The sequence below is a fragment of the Falco biarmicus genome, chromosome 4 (assembly GCF_023638135.1).
Source record: "Falco biarmicus isolate bFalBia1 chromosome 4, bFalBia1.pri, whole genome shotgun sequence".
Taxonomy (NCBI): Eukaryota; Metazoa; Chordata; class Aves; order Falconiformes; family Falconidae; genus Falco; species Falco biarmicus.
This window is the reverse complement of record NC_079291.1, coordinates 77,343,071-77,366,918: the sequence shown is the minus strand read 5'-3', so window position 1 is coordinate 77,366,918 and position 23,848 is coordinate 77,343,071. Positions and strand designations below refer to the sequence as shown.

The 23,848-nt window shown below is 35.2% G+C and overlaps 1 protein-coding gene across 4 annotated transcripts in view; it reads left to right on the top strand.

Moving 5' to 3' along the window:
- SNX29 (sorting nexin 29) overlaps positions 1-23,848 on the top strand; it is a 106,064-nt gene that overhangs the window by 249 nt on the left and 81,967 nt on the right. For all 4 annotated transcript variants that reach the window (XR_008821363.1, XM_056335556.1, XM_056335558.1 and 1 more), the window contains exons 2-9: positions 5,583-5,647; positions 6,521-6,573; positions 10,105-10,229; positions 15,527-15,707; positions 17,571-17,641; positions 18,454-18,702; positions 20,728-21,097; positions 21,854-21,972. Coding sequence is in view for 3 of the 4 variants with exons in the window: in XM_056335556.1 (XP_056191531.1) it covers positions 5,583-5,647; positions 6,521-6,573; positions 10,105-10,229; positions 15,527-15,707; positions 17,571-17,641; positions 18,454-18,702; positions 20,728-21,097; positions 21,854-21,972 (1,233 nt within the window). In the remaining variant the exon portion in view is untranslated. The remainder of the gene's footprint in view (positions 1-5,582; positions 5,648-6,520; positions 6,574-10,104; positions 10,230-15,526; positions 15,708-17,570; positions 17,642-18,453; positions 18,703-20,727; positions 21,098-21,853; positions 21,973-23,848) is intronic.

Below are 23,848 nucleotides of genomic sequence, written 5' to 3'. Positions count from 1 at the left end.
GCCGAGGCCCTTTCTCCCCCCATGCTTCCCCCCGGCGGGGCTGGGGGCCGTGGCGTGGCGAGGCGAGACGCAGGGGACCTTGGCCTCTGTGGCCCCGCGGCGCGGGACAGGGCACAGCCCTTGCCTGCATCACTACGCCCTGCTCCTCAGGTCGGCTCCCCAAGCGCCCCAGAAGTGGTGTTTTAAGTCCTAAAGCCCTGCCCTTGAACGTGACACCGGCTCAGCACAAGCGATGCCGGTCTCGGGGGTCTCCGTTGCCTCAGCTGTGCAATAATGATAATAATAAAAAATTATACGAGCTTACTAATATGCAGCATGCAGTTGGTGAGAGGTGGGAAGCACAACTAGTGGAAAGAGCTGTCCCTTCCAGTATTTAGGGTGTAGGGTTGCTGTTTAACATGGTCCTGAGGAGGACCCAGTCGGTTGTGAATGTGTTCGTTTCTGGCCTGCGTGTAAGAGTGAAGCAGTGGTGGGTGGGTGTGCCAGATCCTGAGGTTTTTGAGTTTTTTGTAAGGGGAAACGTTTAAAAGCTTTGCATGAGATTTGGGACCCATAAACTTAAGGGCTGGAAGAAGCGTAGCCAGCTGGAAGAATGGGCCAGCATGGAAAGTTATTTGGTAGGATGGAGGAAGAAATTTTAATATTTTTTTCCTGTAAATATGTCATAAAACAGATTGGCAAGGTTTGTTTGGGTTTTCCTTAAGAAGGGAGGTGCTTTAGTGAATGCTTTCATGGGTCTGCTTATACAACTTCAGTAATGGAAGTTGCAGACAACACTCTGAACCTGAAAGCTAGACTGTATGTTTATCTCCTGCCCTGATTTAATACATGGTGAGATCTGTTACCAAAGATAGTAAGAAAAAATTGAAGAGTTAACCAGAGTAAGTAAATGCTACATGTTTTACAGATAGCAGTTGTTTCTGAAAATGAAACAAAAAATGAAAACGCTTCAGTTGTATTTTTCTCTGTTCTGTTCTCACCTTTGTGGTAAGAAGAAAACAAAAGATTTTTATGGAAGAAGAGATGACATTGAAAAAAGAAAAGGTTATTGTGAGGAAACCTGTTCATTAGCATTGTGAGAAATGCAAGTAACAGTCGAATCTTTCAAACCATGGGAAAAGAAAGTTTTCTACATGTGTCAGATCTTGATATGATACAGACTAAATCCGAATTCTGAAGTTTTTGAGTCAGCATTTTCACATGGAAAACCTCAGCCCTTCAATGATGAATTCAGACTGGGACTAGCCTTATGCAAACTTGTGCAAATCAGAGCCTAAATCTTCCTAAGAGACTCATCTTTGGGAGTTGTATTTGAATTCTGTGACTCAAAAGGCAAGGTGGCACTTCTTGGGGCATGAAGCTTCATCACATAGTTATTTTTAATACCTTAAATTTTAATTATTATTATTTTTAAAAAAGAGATACAGGTTTATGAGAAGACATTTAATTACTTAAAATAGAATAATGCCTAAGATGATGTTAAGGCGAATAGTTCAATTGCATGGCTAACCTACCCATGTGTAGCCCTTGCCAAGACCTATATGACTCTTCCAACAGTTTTGATTACACAGCAAGATAATGAAAAGAACACTGATTTTGCACTTTGCCAGACATTACTGCTTTACAGTACTGTACTTTTCTAGAATATTTTCAGTATTTTTCCAGAATAATGTAAGTGGAACAGATCAAGACAGAGAAATGTGTATTGTTGTCTTGCTTGTTTCAGATAAGGGAGATAGCTGATGTTAACATCACAAAATTTAACCCTGACCTTTTTTTTTAGTGGCTGTAACAGCACTGTCCACACTTAACTTCCCTGCCCAATTTTTGCCCTTAAAAGTAAAAGGGCTGTTCCTAAGGGCTGTAATTATTTTTAATGTATATTTTTTTTAGCTACAGTGTATTTCTAGTGGTTGTTAATGTAATGTCCTGTTGCTTAGCTATAATTATTTGTAATGTATGTTTTTTAGCTACAGTGTATTTCTAGTGGATGTGAAAGTAACGTCCTGTTGCTTAGAGTATTACTTTAATATTAGTAATGCTACTTACTAATTACATACTTGCATTGGACAGTGTTGCATAGGCTAAACTTTAAAGGGAAGTAACACAAGGAAACTACATTTATGTAGTTGTCAAGATTTAGAGGTGTTGTCAATTGTTTCATGAGTTTAAAAAAACAAAAATGTGACTAATTCAGGATCAGGCAGTATAATCATAATAATGTAGTACAAGGTAGTATTTAAATTAGGTCTGTGTTTGTTTTGTCTTAAACTTGTAACCTCAGAACCTGTACTAGAGCAAGCAAAAGTAATTGCAGTCTGAAATTTTGCATACAAGATTTGAAGAAGTATGTAAGAGCAATCTGAGATTATTATTTTTTTTTTAACCTATATGCTACATGTAGTGCTGAAGAGAGCTGTATCTACAAAGAATTGGATGAAAATCCTGTTTTCCTTTATTTGCATGTTCAGTTTTCTTCTGCTGTAGGTGTGGACGTTTCTGTCAGGGTAGAGAGAGGATTTTGTTTTAAAAATAGGAAAGCATGACCCTGAACAACAAAAAATGACATGGGTCACAGAGGCAGGTGCAGTACCTGAGCCTATTTTTAACCCTTTTTGACTTGATGGGAGGAGGAGTCTCTTTAAGTTTCTTAGGTTTCACAACCTTATATTTATGTTTTCACAATTATTTTTAGACTCATGTAGGAACTTCCTTTTTTATTGCAATAGTCTAATTATAGCCTTTTTTCTGAGTAATGTGGTTTTTATGCATTCTATGTTTTGTAATTTGTGTGTGCGTTACTGCAGTTTTTACTGCTATTCTGAATCAGTAGACGGGTATTTTGGTCAGTTCATAATACACTATTAGTCTTTAAATCAACTAGAGTTGATCACACTTAATTGGTGCTCTTGTCTGAAAACATGCCCTTTTTTTTAGGACTTATTTTAGAAAATGAAGACTGTAAAAGAATGAAATCTTAAATAAAGTTGATAAAGACTTATTTTTACCTTCCATCTACCTGAAACAAAACCATTGCTAAATAGTACTAAATATTTCTAGGATTATTACAAAGGAAAATATGTCCTCTGATTGAAAAAACACACAATATCACAGTTTTTAAAAAATGTTAGACTTTGTGATTATTCTTTTTCTTCTACCTGCAAGATTTCTATGGTAAGCAGAGCAATAGAAGAATTCTGAAGACATGCACTGAGCAGAAACCTCGGCCAGCCTTCCGTATATACATTATGTGGCCTCATAGCCCTGTTAATGGTGAAGGTGATCTGAGCTGTTTATGGAAATTGTTGGCTGTAAGCATGTGTAGTCATAATTGTTATGAGTACAAATTTACAAGTAAAATGAAGACAAAATGTGCATTACGCTGTACTCGGTCTGTGTAAATTTAAAGCTGTTTGACATCACAGGGTTTAGTGTTTTAGAACACTAGTTAGCATAGTGATTGTCTGTAGGTTTTCTGTATTTATGCATTTTTTTTATATTGTTCACAGTCTGGTATCTATTTCCAAACCATTTCTGTGTTACCAGATAGATACAAAGATGCCAAAGAGATGTGAATTTAAAAACTAACATGTATTGCATTTGGAAGACAAGCTTAACTCACATACTTGTATTTTCATTTGATATATGTTTTTTCAGATCATGATATTATTAAGTCCATGCATTTTTCCTGAAGTAGTCTCAAATTCTTAATATAGAGACAAATGTTGCATTATGTCTGTTCTTGCAGGTACGTGGCTAGCATAAGACTTTAGAAGTAATGGGTTTTGAAACAGTAGAAAAAATCTGCAGATTTGTGTATATTCAGTGTTACTGTGCATGAAGTGTTGTACTAAAATTTGGAACGTAATTGTTTTCCTTATTTTACAGTTATGTGATTTATTATAAGGCATTTAGATGCATAGACATGTGTCTCCGTTTTTGGTAATGAAAGCGTGGTAAGAACACTGAATATAATTCAATAAAATTGTAATCTCTGAAGGAGCACAAAGACTAGTAGCAGGGATTATATGAATTTAACCTTATGTTCACAGTGGCATAACTGGCATAGTTGTTTGAAAGTTAAAACCTACTTGGTATGGAGGTATTTTCTGGAGTCCTTTAGTAGCATTGAACATCATTTGATCTTCATCTTCGTTTGCATGCACTGAAATATCTGACTAATAGAACCAAACCTCATACATCACATGTCTGCAGTTTGAGTCAGAGTTCAAAATCGGAAGTACAACTTCTTGAAAATCCACTGTAAACAGCTAAATAAGCACTGTGAAGCTTAGCTAGCTAGCAGCTGCATTGGCATATTTGTCCTGTTGTTTTCTTTATTCTGATATTGTGTGTTACAGACTTACTGTGGGGTTTTTCTTCTCCTAATCCCATATTTAACATGAAAGGCAGAATAATTTCAGTAGGACAAATTCTGTCCCCTTCCTGCTGGTTTAGGAGCAAGTGCTTTGAATGGGATTATGAAGATAGGAAACTGGGATTGGGACCTCACAGTGCTGGACAGCAAGAGGAAGAGACATGTATATTTGATGTCATCTCTATTTACTAGAGGCCTTATTACATGGTGTTCGATTTTCAGTATCTGAACTTAGTCATGCAGAGTTTTGGTAACTGGCTTTTAGTCTATGCATGTATTAGCTGTGTGTTCTTTGAGAGGAAAAGAAGAATAGAATGACTTGAATTCCAGAGAGGTCATAGTGTTTTTTTTAAGGATATTTTGAATTTAAGCTCAGAATAAAGAAATAACAGATGTGATGTAGGTTAACTAGACAATAAATTTTATACATATTCATGGGAGTATATAAAGCATATTCTGACAAGCAAAGTAGTATGCTCTTTGTTGTTGAAGTGAATGAGAAGTTAAAGACTGTTTTGCATAGTTGCTTGTGCAGTAACAAACTAGATTATCACGAAGAACTGTGCTGGTAGTTAAATTTTAAGGGATTTATTGTAACAATTGCTCTCCATTCACCTACCTTAAAACTCCTGCAGTAAGGTTGTGTGGCAATAAGAAGATATTCCTGCTGTGTCTCATTTTCCATTCTTTTCTTGTGCTATGATGATACACTACCCTTATAGTTGTCCCAGTATGAACATTTATGGGGTTGCAGTGCAAGCTCCATCATACACCTAATCCAACAAAAAAGAACCGAACCAAAAAACCCTCAAAACCAACAAAAACATAGACTAGGTCAGTTTCAGGCTTGAAATATGGCCCCATAGGTGATTGTGCTAAGAAGCTAGGGATAAGCTGTGATGATTGTGCACAATTATACTCTATTTGGTATTGCTGCAATATATCTTATATCATGAAACCAAAATCTTACTAGAATAAGACTCTAGATGTTCTTTCAAACAGTATTCGTGCATATTAGAGAAAGGCAACTTTGAAACATCAAACGCAGACTTACACTGCATCATTTTACTTAGAGAAAATACATTAGGAAATCTAACAGAATAATTGGCACGGAAAGAAAGTTTTCAGGGTCCTGGTGTTGGCCTGAATGTATTTTCTTAAAAAAATATTTATTTTAAAATGATACCATTTTGTGGTATTTCAGGTTCACAGAACAGTGACACTAAAAGACAGTTTCTTCTAGAACGACTACTGGATGCAGTTAAACAGGTGAGAAATGTGATATGCATTTCCACAGTATACGTACTCTGACTTGTCAGTACTAGCAGGAACTATCTTTGCCTCTTTTTTCTCTTTACCAGACAAAGGAGAAATCTTGTCTTTCACACTGTACTACTGAGTTGTATCTGCTAGCAAACAACTATTGGGCAGTATTTGTTTAAAGTTCTTGTTCTTGACAGATTATAATTGTAATTGTAATATTTGTATTATAAATATATAAATTATACATTATAAATAGATGTTATATATTATAAATATAATCTAAATTAGAAAACATAAATATGTATTTGTAATACTTATGACTGAACTAAATCGTAGCTTACTGCAGAGGGTAAACTGTTAACATTTTACAGTAGCAGGTTTTTTCTTTGCACTAGGATTTTAGTGAATGATCAAAATACAGGTAAATATGATCAATGTGACGTTCCGCAAGTAGAATTTCATAGACTGCATTCAGTTTAGGAGAACTTGGGAAGCAAAAGAATGCCTCAAAAATAAGCAAATGACATGTTTTATAAAAAATAATTCTTCTGTAATTGTAGCACTGAGCTGAATAGGAGCATGTTTGTTTTTGTGGGTGCACATTTAAAACTCAAAAGTACTAACTTTTACTCAATTTTAAATTTATTGAGGGACCTGCAGGTATGTTGTTCTGGCTAGCAAGAACGTATTTGAACTGCAAGAGCAGCCCATTAGTAGAACATGATGCTGTAAAGCACTTCTTGGTTGCAGACTATATTTTCCAATGTTTTATTTTGTACTCCTCCTTTTTTAATAATGAATTTGTTTCTTACTTGGAAATATTTCAGAATATCGAGTTTGTTAGTGTAACAGAAATTTCTTAAAATCTCTTTATTGCAGTGTCAAATACGATTTGGAGGAAGAAAAGAAATTGCTTCAGACTCTGATAGCAGGTAAAATAGTCTAAGAAACTTTTATCATGCTTAGATTATGTATCATAATGAGATAAAACATGGCACAAAACACTTGATATGTTTAAATAACCCCCAGTTCCTTTTGTTTACACACTGACATAGGACTCTGAATTCTTCATTGTTACAAATTTGACAGCTTAAGAGTGTTTTTTGTGAAGTTACAAGTGTTTAAGTGGCTGCAGAGTTCATGACAAAAGCACTGAATTCTGAGGTCTGAACAGAGATTGGGAAAGCTTATCTTCCCTATAACATCTTTTAAAAATGAAGGCATATTTATTACCAATACACCTGTTTCTTGAATCTTGACATTTAAGCATCAAATGTGTTTAACATAGTTATTAAGAAAATTTTCATTCTTAGGTTTTGTTATTCCTGATGTTTTAAAGCTGTTTTTCTTCTTTTTCTGTACAGTAAGATATTCCTTTTTAGTAATGTAAGTTAAAAAATGTCATTTAATTCCTGTTAGTTTCATTTGTTGTTGGATAAGGCATATTGGTTTCTAAGGCTTTTAAGAAGATGACTGGCAGACAGAAAATTGCAGTGCTTTTTGTGTCTTACTGAGTCTTTGTCAGAAGCTGTCCTATTGAAGAATCTCAGATAAATAAAACACCAGGATTAAATGCAGTTGCTTTTTTGTCCTTTTTCTTGTGTCCTTGAAGTTTGACTTGGCCTTTCAGGAAGAAGTTAATTATTTGTTGACCATTTATAAGCGATGCATAAAATTCTCTCCAATCCCCTCCCAATTCAATCTTTAAGAACATGTCTAAGGGTATGGTTTCATGATTTCTGGAGAGCCAACATAGCAATTCATTGCTACTGAAGGGGTGGCTGGGATTAATGTATTTCCTCAATGTCCCTGACTTCAGTACTGCTCCCTTGCACCACCTTCTTAAGCAATGCCTGGTGATCATCCAGTTCCCTCTGAATTAATTTAATAAAAGAAGAAATAATGCAAAAGGGGTAACTTTCTGCCATTTTAGTGAGTTAAATTAGTAAAACATCTGGTGAATGCTGGAGATGCTGCAAGGGTGCAGCTAGAAGTTGTGGGAAGTGCAGATGAGAAGGAAGAAGCAACAAGGGGTGAGAGGGCAAACCCATCTTGTTTTGGGAGGAGCTTGTAATGCAGCTCCTGCGCATTACCTGTGTGTGAAACTCCAGGCTAATGCTATTTCATGGCAGCTGAAGCCTGTCCGACTTTCAGCTATTACTGTCACCCTGTCCTACTCTTGGCTGTTTCACCCTGCAGTGTTTTGAGGAAACAGAAGTAGTGTTTTGTTGAAATAGCGTAGTGGAAACAGTTCAGTACACGGTCTGTTCAGCATAGGGGTTATTGGACAGAAGCTAGTGCGAGGGAGGAAGCGAGAAGGTGCAGGTGGGATAAAGGGATGGTGGGGCTGAAGCACCTAGCAGTTGGACTGGCTGTGCAGCTACAGCTGCTGGCACAGAAGCACCAACTAGAGGTAGTTATTTAATCTTCACTGTTTAGTTTATGTGAGAGAATGTTTTGATGATGTTTGCCTTTGTAGTACATGGCATGAACTTGCCTAGAAGGAGGTACCTCCTATGCAGAGCAAATTCCCTGGATCTAAAATTTATGCTTTGTGGCTCAGTTTGCTTGAACAGCTGCTTTACTGCAGTTATTTAATAATTTGAATGATGAACTGTAGTATTTGTCTTCTGGGTTAGGATTCCAAAGATACAATGCTGGCCAAATTTTACTTATAAATATTTTCCTTAGAATTAAGTAGATGTGTGAAATAATGGAATATAACTAGTCAGTTGCAGGATTGAAAAGGAAGTAGAAATTACATTAATAGATTTTTTTCCCTAAATTCCATGATATTTGAGGATGTTACTATGCTAAATATTGTGAGATAATTTTAAAAAAGAGAATAGTCTGAGAATTTAGATCAAAATCCAGTGAAATCCATAATTCTCCAAGTTTTCTTCTCCGAGCAGATTTTTTTGTCTTTGAGATTATAATTGTTCAGAGTTCTACTGTGTCTATGTACACTAGACTTCTCAGTGTTTTTCTGTATTGTTAATTTTAACATGCCCCCATGATGCTATCTAGTAAATATATGACATATATTGGGCATTGTAGGATACCGATTTTTTTTTTTTAAATTTGTTTTACTAGTAGCTTAAGTTTTCCTGTAAAATGCTGCACAGCTTTAATTCTCAGTGCATATGGATTTTTAATAATATGAGCTCTTTCACAGAACCTAGTGTCTGTTCTGCTTTTTCTGAATTGAAAAGTTCAAGTACTTTTGGTTTTTTTTCTGGGGGGGGGTCACATATCTGCAGGAATTTCCATTTTCAACAGCAGCAGTCTTTTTGCAAAAATGAATCAACTGCTCCACAATCATCTTGAGTATTGTTTGAATTATATTCTGCTTTACTAGTAAAGTTTTCCTAACAAAGTAAAGTTTCCTAACATAGATGTACTAGAAAGCATTACACGTTAAAAGCTCTTCTGTCCAGAGCAATTATGGTAAGTAGACCTCTTTTTCTGTCAGGCTTCTCCTGAGATGTGCTTTTTTTGTGACTCTGCATAGAACTCTGTACTTCTGGAATGCTGGGGCAGAGTCCTGAGCCACTCTCTCAACTGTTTTTATTTATTTTCTTGAACTTAGTTAAAGTATCTGTCCTTTTAATAATCAGCTTTGGCAGCCAGGTGACAACTTTCTCAAAGCTTAAGTATTGTTTGTTTAATGGCAAAATAAAACTTGGAGAAAGTAAGATTTCAAACAAACAGATGGCATTCATGTCTGTTAAACCTTAAGCCGTACTGTTTTCTGTAGGTTACAATAATATTCCTTTGGCAGGCTGAATTTTAAAACCTTGCTGTTTTTACAGTGTTTGTACCTGTGTGAAAATTGATTTATTAACTGGGTTATGTTTAAAAAAAATCAGGAATTTTATAATTAGTATTGTAGAGAACAACATCAAAACCTGAAGATTCAACACATCTCCAGAAAAATCTTTCTTATTTTCCTATGCCTAGGATTTCTGGAGGATATTAAAATGTATGATTTACTGTTTTTCAAGGCTTGACTTATAGTTCTATTATAGACACATAGACTAATGTGAGTTATCAAAATTTTCTGTTGATTTTATAGGAAGTTGCAGTATATTCTCAGAAAATTATTCATTGCATGTGTAGTACAAAGCAAACTTATGAAAATGTAATTGCATTACATGAACCGTAGGTAATCTGAAATAACATGGCTAACAACCACTATAGCAGGTGAGGATGATTTCTCAAATTGATTGCCAACTCTGAATGTAATTTGTGCCCCAGCTTTAGATAGTCGTGATGAGACTGTGGGTATAAGTAGATTATACTTTTTGCAAATAATGAGATTAGTGTAGACAAGGGGTCTTTAACTACATATAAGATCATGGTTCACCTTTACATTCTCTATTCAGAGATTTGGAATAAACCTGCTCTGTAGAAACATAGTTCATTGTTGTTTTCACGTGATTTCTGTAAAAATTCTGTTGCAGAGTCACTTGTTTGTGTGCTCAGTTTGAAGCTGTGTTACAGCATGGTCTGAGGAGGAGCCGAGGATTAGCATTAACAGCAGCAGCAATCAAACAAGCAGCAGGTTTCTCCAGTAAAACTGAAACAGGTAATTTGTTAAATGCAACTATTGTATTTTAAACAGTTGATAAGCACAAGCAAGTGATATAATTTCTAATGGAGGTTTTAAGCAATGCACCAAACTGCCGACTGTTTGTAGCATACTCAATACAGCATGAAAATGGTTATTGCTTTCTTAATGTAGTTTAACTTTCACACCAAATTTCTCTAGAAATTTTGATGTTTGGAAATCTGTACTTCCTACAGTTCTGTCATGAGTAATATCATTGGCAAATGTCTTTTAAATTCTGGTAGGCATAAACATTGTGTAATTGTGCTGTTAAGTTCTATAGCATCACATATGTTTAAGTATTGATGTAATTTTAAAAGCAAATTTACATTTCTTGTATTGGTTGGGTTGTTTTTTATTACTTTCTCCACATTTAAAGGAAAGATTCCTTTATTTTTGTTGCCTTCTCTTCACCTTGAAGTTTCCCTTTGTTTTTTTATCAAAAGTACATGAAGGTGTTAATCTTCATCACTTTTGCTGTGAAGTTTGACATACAGTATCTTTTTTTTCTTAAACAGGGTACACATGCTATAAATAATTGTGATATGTAACACATAGAGGGGGATTGTTTTTTAAATATGTTCAGTAGTACTAGAACAGTTAATACATTTTGATCTCCAGCATAACTTCCAGTTACACCAGATAACTGCATATAATGGGTATTACTTTAATGCAAAATGTGTAGTTTGATACAATGGTGGTTTAAAATTGCTGTAATAACTGTGTTTGCTGTGGATGGTAGGGTGAAATGTTGGGTCTTGCATGCTGACTTTCCTGCTAATGGGTCAGAGCCTGCAGGCTTAGCTTTTTTTGGGAGTTAAATAGCTATGCTTTTAGGGAATTTGTTGTTTCCCATGTTTGCCTCTTTTACTTAGTAATGGGCGAGACTTGACATTTTGCAGACTAAATGAACAAGCAAGCAAAATTCAGCTGTTTACATAATCTTTACAGATTTTTCAGCTCTTCTGGATGCTTTTTTTTCTCCCATGTGTGTGCTTGTAATTGAGGATTTGGTACTCTGTGGTCTTTTTCAGCTCTGGGTAGTTTCCATCTCTTTAATGAGTAGTGATTTGGTTATCTGCTTGTGATCCCCCCGCAGACTGCAACTGAGAGCCTTATGCTTTGTTGCAGAGAATGTTCTCCACTGTTACCCTCTCAGATTTATGCAAGTAGTGTGCCTTCCAATTTGAGGACATTGTGTGTAATTCTTATGATTTCTCTCTTGTCTGTTAGTAACCTCAAGGTGCATGGAATTTTTGATCCTGTCTTTTAGTGGCCATATGTACAAAGGTACATCTCTGATGCTTGGGAACTTAGTAACAATTTAGCTGTATGTTTGTGTGATTGTGTCTCTAATTTGGGGCCTTGTCAGTGAGATGATGTGGAAGAAGAGGAGAGTCAGGAAAGTTATCTAAGGTACTGAGGAAGTAGAATTGAAGAAGAAAACATCATGTAAGAAACGTCATCTTTAAGAAACTTAAGAAGTTCAAGAGCAAAAATGTGGCTGCCTTGCAGCAAAATGAATGCTATACTGTGACAGAGAAGTTTTTTTTTTTAGTGGAAATTACTGGGTTCTGGTGCATTTATCTTTTTGAGTTACAGTGGTGTATTGTTTTTATATTTTTTATTATTTTTTTTTTAATTCCTGTTAGCAGTTGCAAAGTGCTTCTACATTTTTATCACTTTCAGGCAAATGAGCCTGTTGTGATTTATTTTCCATTCTAACATAATCACAGGTGTTGTCTTTTTCTTCAACATAGTGGAATACTGCTGTTTAGGCTATACCTTCAGGCTTTGACAACTGAAAAAAAAAATTGTTCAGCAGTGGTTTTTATTTGAAAATTACAGGTACTTCAGGATAAACTGTACTTTCAAATGACTGTAAACAGTGTAGCATCATTTTGCATCTAAAAGCTTCATTGTTTTTTTCTTTGTTTTTCTTAAAATAAAAGTTTTAAACAAAAACTCCAGTAGTGGTTCTTTGGAACCATGACTTAAAAATCCTATTTAAAATATTTTAATTTTTTAATATATATTCAAGTAAACATATTCCTAATATCAGTGTGATTTAGTATCAATTGATGGCATGGTCATTACAGGCATGTGCAGCACATTTATATTAAGCAATCAACAAAATCAGCAAACAATAAAACTGTGTTCTGTCTTTAGTTTTTAACAATATGAGGGTGTCTTCATTTAACTCCAGGTGAGTTTATGTGAGAACACTGTAGCTGATGTAGTATTTGTTAAAAATTATTAGGACAATGTTGTTGAAAGAATCTACATAGATTCCATTGCCTCTGGCTGCTCTTTCTACTGTTTTATCAGGGATTCCAAACTCACTGAAACCTTTCTGCCAGTAGTAGCAGTAATAGTTCATAGCAGTGTTTTTTCTGCACTCAATCAGAGGATCATAGGCTAATTCAAATTGGAAGGGTCCTCAGGAGGTCTGCAGTCCTACAAAGATCGTCTGCGAGATTAAAGGAGGTTGCCTGGGGCTACATCCATTCGGGACTTGAAAACCTCCAGACTGTACAACTTCTTTGGTTAACCATGTTCCAACGTTTGACTGTCCTCATGATGAAAGAGATTTTCCTAATATCCAGTCTGAGCCTTTCTTGCTTTAACTGACACCTGTTGTGTGCTGGCCTGCTATATGCTGATGCCAAGAGCCTAAATCAGTCTTATTGATGACTTCCTCATAGGTACCAGAGGGCTGCTATTAGGTGTCTCTCTTCCTCCTTCTGTTTTCCAAGCTAAAGTACATTTTGTCTTTGCGTGTGTGGTTTTTTGGGTTGTTTTTTTTTTTTTAAGTAGTAGTAGTTCTGGTGCTGCTTATTGCCATAGATTGATGTATATGCTTTGATGCTATAACTGTAGGATAGTAATATCTATTTACAGATAGGTAATCCATGGCAGAATTACGGGTGTGATTTGTTCACAGCCTCATGGCACATCAATACCAAAAATGGAAATGTATTTCAAAATTGTTGCAAAGTCACAATATGTTTATAGTTCTACTACTTTGCACCTTAGAGCTTGCTTATGAATAGTAGGATATTGTAGACTAATGCTGAAAGCTAATATAGTAAAATTATTAGTTGCTGTGGTTAGAAGTGAAAATCATAGACTGAGGCTTATGGAATATAAACTTAATTTAGTGATACTCTCAATTAGAATTGAAAGAACAAATATTCTAGCTATAGCAAAGAATGTTGTACTCCAAGACACTTGTGACAAATATGAAATCGTTCATTAGTTACTTGACAGAAAGACACTGAAATGCACAATGGCTGCACATTTAAATTGTTTACTACTTTTTATTTTGCATAAGGTGGCAATGAACCTGACTTTAAATTGATCTCTATGCTCTCAGCTTGAGACATGATTGCTATTTGGTGCTGATTAATGATTGATTGTATTGCAGTTATCGGAACTACGACATTATTAAAATTAAATAAACTGTTTTCACAGAGTGATTTATATTTGGGTGAATTGGGCCAGTGTCTTCTTTGCCCACAGTATAATTGTACAAATTATATTTTATGGTAATAAAATGATCTTACTTCTGAATAAAAAGTATTGGATTATTTGCTATGAAAAATAATATCAACAGTTAAGACCTTAATTTTCATTTGCCAGTACTCTCACAGAAGAGAACTTAGTCATTTGAAAATGCTGCTTATTACTGTTTTTATGAAGTATGGAATGCTCTTACTTTATTTCTATTGGATAGATTTTAATTAAAAACTTAACAATAATCCAAATTTAAAAGCTTTTAAAAATCCGTGATATATATGTAAATATGAATAAAATCCCCTGTACTCTCACATGAGCATATTTCACCAAAAGAAGTTGCAAGCTGTAATGAAAAACTACTAAAATTCTGACTGCATACACTTTATTTAGCAGAGAGAGAGAAGCATCATGGATGGCCTTTTCTTAACATTCTTACTACATTAAAAAATATTTAGAAAAGTGATAAGCAAGGAATTGCAGGATCAATATATTTTCTCTTGTGTACATTTTTTTCTCTGTCTTTGAGGAAATTTTTTACCTGTCTTTAAACATCTGCTTTAAGCTGCCTACATTGAGATTATGATCAAAAGCCAGCGTAATACTTGAGGTGATAGTGCACCATTCACTTGTACAATAGAATTATTCTCCTTTTTTTTGTTAAAAAAAAAAAAAGTTGAGCAAACACAGTCCTTAAACTGTCAAGAGGAGTATGTCTTCCTTGAGAGATTGATGTGTTTTAAAGTTTTTTTTTTTAATGCTTGGGTTTTCCAGATTTTTTTTCCTCTTAAAAATATCCTATTTGCCTTAAATTCAGTCTCCTAATATGTTACTAACTGTATACATTAACAGCTTTCAAACCGTTCTAGTTATTTGAGTAGTTCTATTTATAAAAACGCCAAAGCCACATGTCTGTTATTGTTAATGTTTAAGATACTTTCAAGCAGTATGTATTTGATGCAACATTAGTGACTAACAGTTGCCAAACGATACCATATAGTCATGATTCAAGTCTTTCAGATGAATTGTCTGATGTTTGGTTGTTCTTTTCACCCTGAGAAAATGGTAAGAGGTGAATTGTAATAATATGCCCTTAAAATATGTTCTTATTCAGTTAGGAATATGTAAAATACTAGGTATTCTTTTGTACGTTTACAGTTACTGATATAGATTTCTGTTATGTCCAATCGAGAAACTTGAGGCAACTGCCGAAAAACTTTCTATCAGTTTTTGGGGACGGTAAGGAAAATATTTTAGTGGAAAGGGGTATTGTTGCCTTTTAAATGTAACACACTTGTTTTTTCAAGTAACATGAATTTGTCATTTGCATGTCTGCAAATTCTGCAGCTACCTGTTCCTTTGGACTTAGTTTATAACATTTTGCAATCAGCAGTAAGATGGAATCTCAAAGAATCTTTTCCCTTTGCATAATATATTCCCAGCTGAACATATGAATCTGTTCTGTGGATGAAATAATAGCTTAAATGTGCTTTAAAATGTTAATTTAATTAAAAAATGTGAGACAATCCTTTAATGTGTGTGTTTGGCTTTTTCAATGAAGTGAAAAGTTCTAAGTTTTGTAGAAATAAATAACCTATTTAACTGGAGAGTTTTATGAACATGGTAAATGATTCACCTTTGTTCGAAGTTATATACAGTTACCTGTTTATTTTATAAAATTGCATGTAAATGCATTCAGGTATGAGTTAGAGTTTTTTGGTGGAGTTTTTATTACAATTATATTTTTATTTTTATTTTAGAGCCAGTGTTTTGGTACTATGTGAAAGAAATTCTGAATAAACATGAACTACAGCGCTTTTACTCTCTGAAGACAATTACTACAGATATTGGTAGAGGCCGGGCTTGGTTGCGCTGTGCATTAAATGAACATTCCCTGGAAAGATACGTTCATATGCTGCTTGCAGATAAGAATCGACTCAGGTACTGTATTTGCTATCTTTGTAATGCAGGAAGTGTATTGACAAATGAAGTGCTGAGATGAAAAACAACAACCAACCAAACCCCATCTGTAATAGTACACAATGCTGTGCTAGTTAAGCCACTTAACCTCATACTTTTGTTCTGAAGATAGTGGCTTGTGCCTGTATCAACATGTGACCTGAAACCGGCTTCATTCTAGCATGTGAGAATATACATTTCTATCCTCATCTTAATTTCCATCCTCTTTCTCAATTCCCTTAGTCTTTCAACAGTTTCCTCACTGAGACCTTGACACCAAGCTTTGAGGTGCCCCTCTCATTCCATTAAAATAGTACACGGCTGCAGCCTTGATCTTACCGGTGTATCAGTGGTAATTGCCTGTTGCCTTTTGGAAATGCTTGTGCTGTAATTGAAAAGCTCCAGCAGTCAAGTAATATGTAGCTGATCACTTGGAAGTGTTTTGTAGCAGTTTGTGAACCTTCTTGTTAGAGAGTTACTGAGAATAACTTACTATGTGGTGTGAAATTCTAAGGTACTTTGGATGTGCAAAACGCACTTAAGTTCATACTTAACTGGGTCCTATCTTTTTTCTCATACATCTGCAGCTCTTTTTGAAATTTTCTTTTTCTTTTTGAAAATCTGGGTTATTATTATTAGTAACTGTTGAACATGATAAGTCCAGTGGATTCAGCAGAAAGGCATTCTTTCCATTTGCATCAATTAATGGATGTATTGGACAAGATTATTGCCAGAACTGAGTTCATTAGTATATCCTTTTCTTTTCAGTCTGTTACAGTCCTCTGTAGCTTTCTTGCAACAGATTTTGATATGAAATCAAGTAAAAACAAATGAAACAACAAAGGAAAAAGAATCTGAAAACCACTATGAGGAAATTAGTGACTTGGATCAGTGTCACTAATTACTTGCATGCTTGTAGCAATACTTATGCAGTATCAGGATTATCAGTACTCTCTGCATTGTACATGTAATATTATTTCTAAAAATGCTTATTCCAGAATATTTAAGATTTAAATGTTATCAAAATTCAAATGGGATTTGCAGAATTACTTTACATCCCCAGTTTGTATCTGTTTTGGAAACTTTAAAATGAATCTGTCAAAACTGTTCAATATAGGTTGAGGGTTTTCTTGCTATCTGTTTTTATGTTTCATTGGCTGAATGCTGATAGTAAAAATACAGCATCCTGTGACTAAAAAGCACCAAGTTTAGAACAACTAAATTTATGTGTTCACAGTGAAATTCATGTAAACTTTTTTTTCTTGCACCCAAATTCCTAGTTGACTATTCAGAGTAATTGAAGTGGATTTGGATACTGAAAGAGGTCATAGAATCAGGAATAATAGAATGGTTTGAGTTAGAAGGGGCCTTTAAAGATCATCTAGTCCAACCCCCCCTGCTGTGGTCAAGGACATCTTTTACCAGATCAGGTTGCTCATGATGAAATTTATCTTTTTGTTTGTATTCATGCATTCTAATATTTTACAAAATGGCTTGGTTATTATGGTCACCTGTAGTTATTTAAAAACAGATATATGCAGTATAGGTGTAGAGAAATATTGTGACTGCTATTGTCACGTAATGAACCTCCTTGCCCTGAGTGGCTTTTTCCCATTAAAAAAAATGCAGATCTAAACCTGAAGATAAAAAAAATACTATTTAGCATGTCTTGGATAAGTGTTCAGACAGTTCTATATATTTCAGGGCTTCAGGGATTTAATGTGGCATATAATTTAATCCATTGGTGTACTCACACTTCGGAGTTTTCATGTCTTTTAGAAGTGGAATGTATGTTAATATAGGACTGTATATTCTTCCCCTCCCCCTCCCCCCTTCACATGATAGTGTCTTCTATGAAGACTGGTCTTTTATGATGGATGAAGAACGTTCTAGCATGATCCCTACAATGGCAGCTGGTAAGACTTTCTCTTAAATGGTACTGTTCTTGGAAAGCTATTTAATTTTGGGATGTTATATGTTTCTGGTTGCAGAGAGTTTCTCTAATACACTCTTTGCTTATGTGGAGAATTTGTGCCAGATGCACATTCAGGGTGAATAGTCAATGTATTACACCAGTTAAATCTATGAATTGATGAACTGTTGAAACACCAGATCTGGGTTCCTACAGCGCAAAAGTCTTTCACATAATTTTCTAACTCTTCATCAGTCAAGGCTAACCTTATTTAAAAAACTAGCACAGAAACCAAAATAAGTTATTTCTGACTAGAAAGAGCAATGATAGACTTTTATAGTAAGACCCAAATTATAGGTAAATATATGGAAAGAGAGTAAGATAACAGTTAATTTACTTTTCTAGAGTTTGACCGCAGCAGTGCTCTTTTCTCAGGTACATGGTCACATGCTTTGTTCTGCAAGATAGAGTTTGCAGTAATATTTTTTAACGGAATATAGGAACCAACTTAAAGTTGCAGTGAAATGGATAAAAGGTTATAAATAAATGAGTTCTCCACACTTACTGCTTGTTTAATGTGCAGCTGAACAGACATCAAGATAAATTCAGAACTGATTGCATCAGCTTGGATATAATCTAAAAAAGAATGAATGGTACGTGAAAGAATAAAAAATCATGCATGGAGACTGTGGGAAATTTTGGGGGAAAAATGTTTTACGTCATAGTTTTGTTAATCCTTAGGTTCTATCTTCGTAACTTTTGTATGAAATATATAGTGGGGTTTTGGTCTTTTTTTCTGCTTTCTTTTATCTGAAGGTCTGAACTCCATTCTTTTTGCAATCAGCATTGATAATAAGGATTTAAATGGACAGAGCAAATGCACACCCACGGTGTCTGATTTATTAAAGGAATCAACACAAAATGTAACCTCGTTACTGAAAGAATCCACTCAGGGTGTTAGCAGCCTTCTTAGAGAAATAACTGCATCATCAGCTGTCTCGATTCTGATAAAACCTGATCAAGACGCTGACCCACTTCCTGTTCTCTCAAAGAATGTAATTTCTGGTAAGCATTTTTGCAGTGTTGTAAGTTAGAAACATAAAATATTCAAGTGTGTTTAAATAACTTTTAAAATTAATTTTCATGTGCTATTATGGAACAGAAACTTTAAAAATAAGTGCACTACACATAGAAACTAGTTGAGTGTGAAATAAAAAGTATGAAATTGTTTAGAAATATAGGTGTGGATGGTAAACGTGTATTTTAGCTTTATTGTATCACTATGAGAGGGAAGATAAACCATCTTACTGGAAAAGTACTTTGCTTGTGACCTGAATTTCAATTTTGTATTCTTAAGATTATGCCTTGTGGTTTCTGATGTAATGATTTTTTGGTTTTAGTATGTTTTATTTTGGCACATTAACAGTCAGAAATACACTGCCATTTATATTATCAGGTAAAAATCTTAGCTTGTAATCCTCAAGCAGCACCCATGTTTACAGTCTGAATTCCTATATGAAGTAGATAACTACCACAAATGACTATTTAATCATACGCTCTTCTTAGTGTTACAACCAGTTGGTAGGATGTTACTTAAGAACAAAGACCTAAAGTCTTAATCTCTTATAATTTGAAATTAATATAGTAAAACGTGATATTCATTATACATTTTCCATTCCAAAAAATCAAAGGAATATTTTACCATCTTTATTTCCAGAAGTTATGTTGAAAGAATGTTTTGCTTTGTAAAGGTACAAAACTGCAGGAAGATTCTGGGATGTATGTGGTTTTTGATTAAGAAACAAAGTTTGGATTTAGGCTTTAAATTGTTTTCATTAGGAGAAAAAGGAAAGAAAACTCACATGTGACTGCTATCTGGAATAGAAGTTGGAATAGAAGTTGAGATAAAATCTATTTTTTAATTGGCATTTAAAATAGACTTTTTTTTCAAAACAAACTTGTGGTAAAACTTTTGTTGTTTAGCACTTTGAATGAGATTAAAATAGTAGGTGATACTTGACTTGGGATAACCTTTGTTCATATAGAATAGGCTTGCAAGACTAAATAACAGAATAGTTGACCATATGCTGCACATGACTCTACAGCATAATGTACGTTGTGTGTACCGTACATGTGTATACAGTACATGTAATGTACAACTTAGAATAAAATTATATTCTAAAAAAAATTGGGTTTGTTCAAATGCCATTATATGTGGAATGTTAAAGCAAGTCAGATGTTTTCATTAAATTCTATGTTCTTTGCTGGAATTCTATTTGCATCCAGAATGGGGTTTTACATCCTGTTACTCTTAAAAGTATGTTAATGTGTTCTATGGATATAACATCTGGACTTGAATTAAACAAAACACTTTAGTCCCATTGTGATTGTCTTGGTGAGTAAATTTCTGATATTTCTTACAGTGCTTCAACTTTACAAGATCATTTAGCTTCATCTGCATGTTTGAATCAGTGAGAATAGGTAATAATTTAAGAACAAGTGCTGTCACAGCGTGGATGTGATGTAATCAGAGAGGATTTCAGTGTATTTCTAGACCAAGAGCTAATTAGCTGAGGGAAGGAGGAAGTTTTAATTTCTTTTTCTGAAAATTGACTGCTCAATTCCTAGAATGTAGACAAAACTAACTTAATTTGATTGCAAACTGTGATTTTGTTCGTGAGTTTGATCTTTTTAACTCTTTTTCCCCAGAAGTGTTTCAAGTTTTCTCTGTTGTATAGACATACTCTGCAACATATGTTAGCCATATGCCACGGGAGAAAGTGATGGGAAGGCGAACTTTTGATTTTAAATGTAATTTTATGAGTTTTTTGAACTTTTTTTTGCAGTTCCAAATGAATACTGATATAAATGCACCTCCAAAATATCTTCTAAAATCTGAATTATGTAAGGCATATGAAATAAAGATGGTAGTTAAAGATTTAAAAGCTCCTGTGTATGGAAAAATCATTAAATGCCTTTTAGATCTAAATGTTTTTTTCTTAAAAACTCATGTACTAAATGTTCAGTAAAAAAAGAAAATCATTACATTGTTTCTCTTCTAAATGATGTAAACCCTTATGTTGCTACTAGATTTGAAATATAAAAAAGATCGGAAAAAGAAGAAGAGAGTGACTAATATTATCTCATTTGATGAAGAGGAAGATGAGCAAAATTTGGGGGATGCCACAAAGACTGTGATTACAGGAGAAAGTTCAGAGGAGAGTGTAGACAGACCTTCAGTTTTTGTATTATCCTCATCTGAAAGCACTCTCAGAAGAAATTTGAATGGGAATGAAAGTAACCATTCGTGGAAGAGCAATTCAGTATTCATGAACGGAGAGTATGAATACCAGAAACTAGATGTGAAGAGCATTGATGATGAAGACGCAGATGAGGATGAACTATATGGAAAAACATGTGGAAATAAAGACACAGAAGGTGAAACAGAAGCTTCTGAAAAGTAAGTAATGTTGCAGGAGCCAGGGGTAAATTTTCCACGCCTTTTTTTTTCCCTCCTCCCTTCTTCCCCCCGCCCCGCCCTCCCCCCCCCCCCCCCCGGTATTAGTAAAGTTATGTAACTAACTGAACCATAGATATTCTTCGCTGCCCCCCCCCCGCGCCCTGTTTTCTCCCTCACCTTTTTTCCTCCCTGCCCCCTTTTTTTTTCTTTTCCATTGTTTAAACCATTTGGGGCACTGTGGCGATGGTATTTTGATTCTATGTTCCACTGAAAACCAAAATTTTGAGATTTCAGACTTGTTCTTCTGGAAGTTCTCAGTTGATGAAATTGTTGCATGATACAGCCAGGCTATAATTCTGGCATATTTGAAGTTTCCTTAGTATGATACCAGATCTATTTTGGCTTCACAGTAAAACTGCATATTTTAAATAGAGTTAGCCTATTATCATCAGAGTAGGTAGTTAAACAAGACAAGACAAAACTGAGAGACAAGGAATAATTTTGGATACTAATATGGCCTCTTTATTTCTGACACAGAAGTCCCTTTGGAGAAAAAGAGGCAAGCGCTGCTTAACTCATCTGCTTTGGAATGGTCTGATCTTTAAGGAATTTATGTATGTTTAGACTAAGAAGTTGACAGGCAGTTTTAAATACGGATTATTTGTTTCTTGCAGTGATATCTCTGAAAGGAGTGTAAGCATTTTGAACACTAATATTGTCTGTATAAAGAGGTTGTTTTGTTTGTTTTAAATCTAGGCCACATGAAATAGGAACATGCAATTCTCGGATATGCAGTTGGACTCCTCTGCAGGTCCTGAACGATGACTCAGATGTTCTATTTCCTGTCAGTGCTGTTGGCTCTTACTCCCAAACAGGTAGGTATTTTAATTTACCAAATTCCAGCAGACTTTATGACAGAATTTCTGACATGCAGCAATGGTAAGAAACGATGGGATTGTAAGGACATAGGAGATATTGCACAACTGGAATGGGAGGTTCAGTTGAAATTTATTCTGGACTCACTCGAACAGGTCCATGCCTTTCTTGTACTTGGGCCTCAGAGCTGGATGCAAGTGGGGTCTCAAGAATGCAAAATAGAAGGGGAGAATCACCTCTCTCAACCTGCTTGCCACACTTTGTTTTATGCAGCCCAGTATTAGATTGGATTTCTGGGCTGCAAGCACTGCAGGAAACCCACTGCAGTGGGTCACAAGCTGATAGTGAACTAGTTGTGCTGTGCTTCTGTAGTAAAAGCACACTTCATATGGACGTGCATAAATGAAAGTGTCATTTGTAAATTTCTGTTCAGTTGGCTCTGATGTGGCCTCAATTGGCAGTATGGTTCAGTTGGCCTCAATGTGGCAGTATTGTATGCAGTTTGAGGTACTGCGCTTGAGGAATTAAGTGGACCATTTGAAAAGATCTCGAAGCAAGCAATAAAAATGGTCAAAGGTATGGAAGACCTGGTGCTTTTCCAGTATCTGTATTGGTACCAAAACCAAAAAAACTTCCACGCCATGCCAACTTCCTCCTCTGTCCCCCTGAAGTTAATATTTTGCTAGGTATTTATAAAACATTGCTTTGATAAAACTTTGGGTATGCATTCTGATTTCAGTGACCACTTAAAATCTTCTCAGTGGCATTCATATAATGTTTTAATTGTAAAATATGTCATATTTTTTCCTATATATTATATGTGGTCAAGAGTTTAAATGGACCGTTAATTGAATAATTCAGTTCTGTAAGTTCAGTGATAAAAATAATGTGAATCGTAAAATAATGCTGTACTGCCCTCTGCTGTATTTTAAGATAGGTACATCTTAAGAAATGTCAGTAGTTCAAAAAAAGTAGAAAGTATGTTTTCGGTTTTTTTTTCCCTTGTGCTCCCACATTTTCTAATTTATGAAGGAATGGATTTGAAAAATATTAGGTGGTTTGTGGCATTGTGTTATCTTAAATTTTATACAGAAACTTTGAAAAAGTTAATAGGTTTATAAGTGTTTGCTGAATGCAACAGGTCGAAATCTGTAATACAAGTAAACATTCCTATTTATGGAGGAGGGGTTGTGGAATGGGAGCTTGAAGTTGAGCTGTGGGAGTTAGTAGCCACTCAAATGTCACAAGGCATCAGGAGCTAGAGCTTTGTAGCTGAAATCAAAAGTCAGGAGACCAAGCCAAGACTTCCTACTGTAGACAGTTGACCAGAGAGGACAACAATAAGTGTAACAGGGCTTACTTTTATTAAGGAGATACCAAAGACCATTGTTTCATCTTGCTTCATCTCAGAACTTTTTGAAGACAATTCTCAGACTACTAGCAATGATGATCAGGCCCATTCAGATCCCTTCTGGCACAGTACAGAGATCTTTTCAGTTCTCCTCCTGCCCCTCTTTGTCTTTGTGGTAAACCCTATGATTCAGCATGCAAGCCAGAACAATATGGCATCAGGCTAGTGAAACGCATCTTCATCATTTACATCAACACAAATTCTGCTGATCCCCTGATTTCAGCTTTCCATGCTGTCAGTGGGCCCTTCTGAACAGTCTTGAACTGACAGAGTAGGCAAGCAGTCTTCACTGAAAAGCCCATCATGCAGCCCAAATGCCAGCCAGTTAGGGGGAGTGATGCACATGGGTATGGTCACCATCTCCCCTGCCACAAAAATTTAATGAGACTGAAAGCTGCCCTAGGCAGTTGTTTGCTTGACTTTGGAAGTTACACTTTCACTAGATGAATTATGTTGGAGGGAAC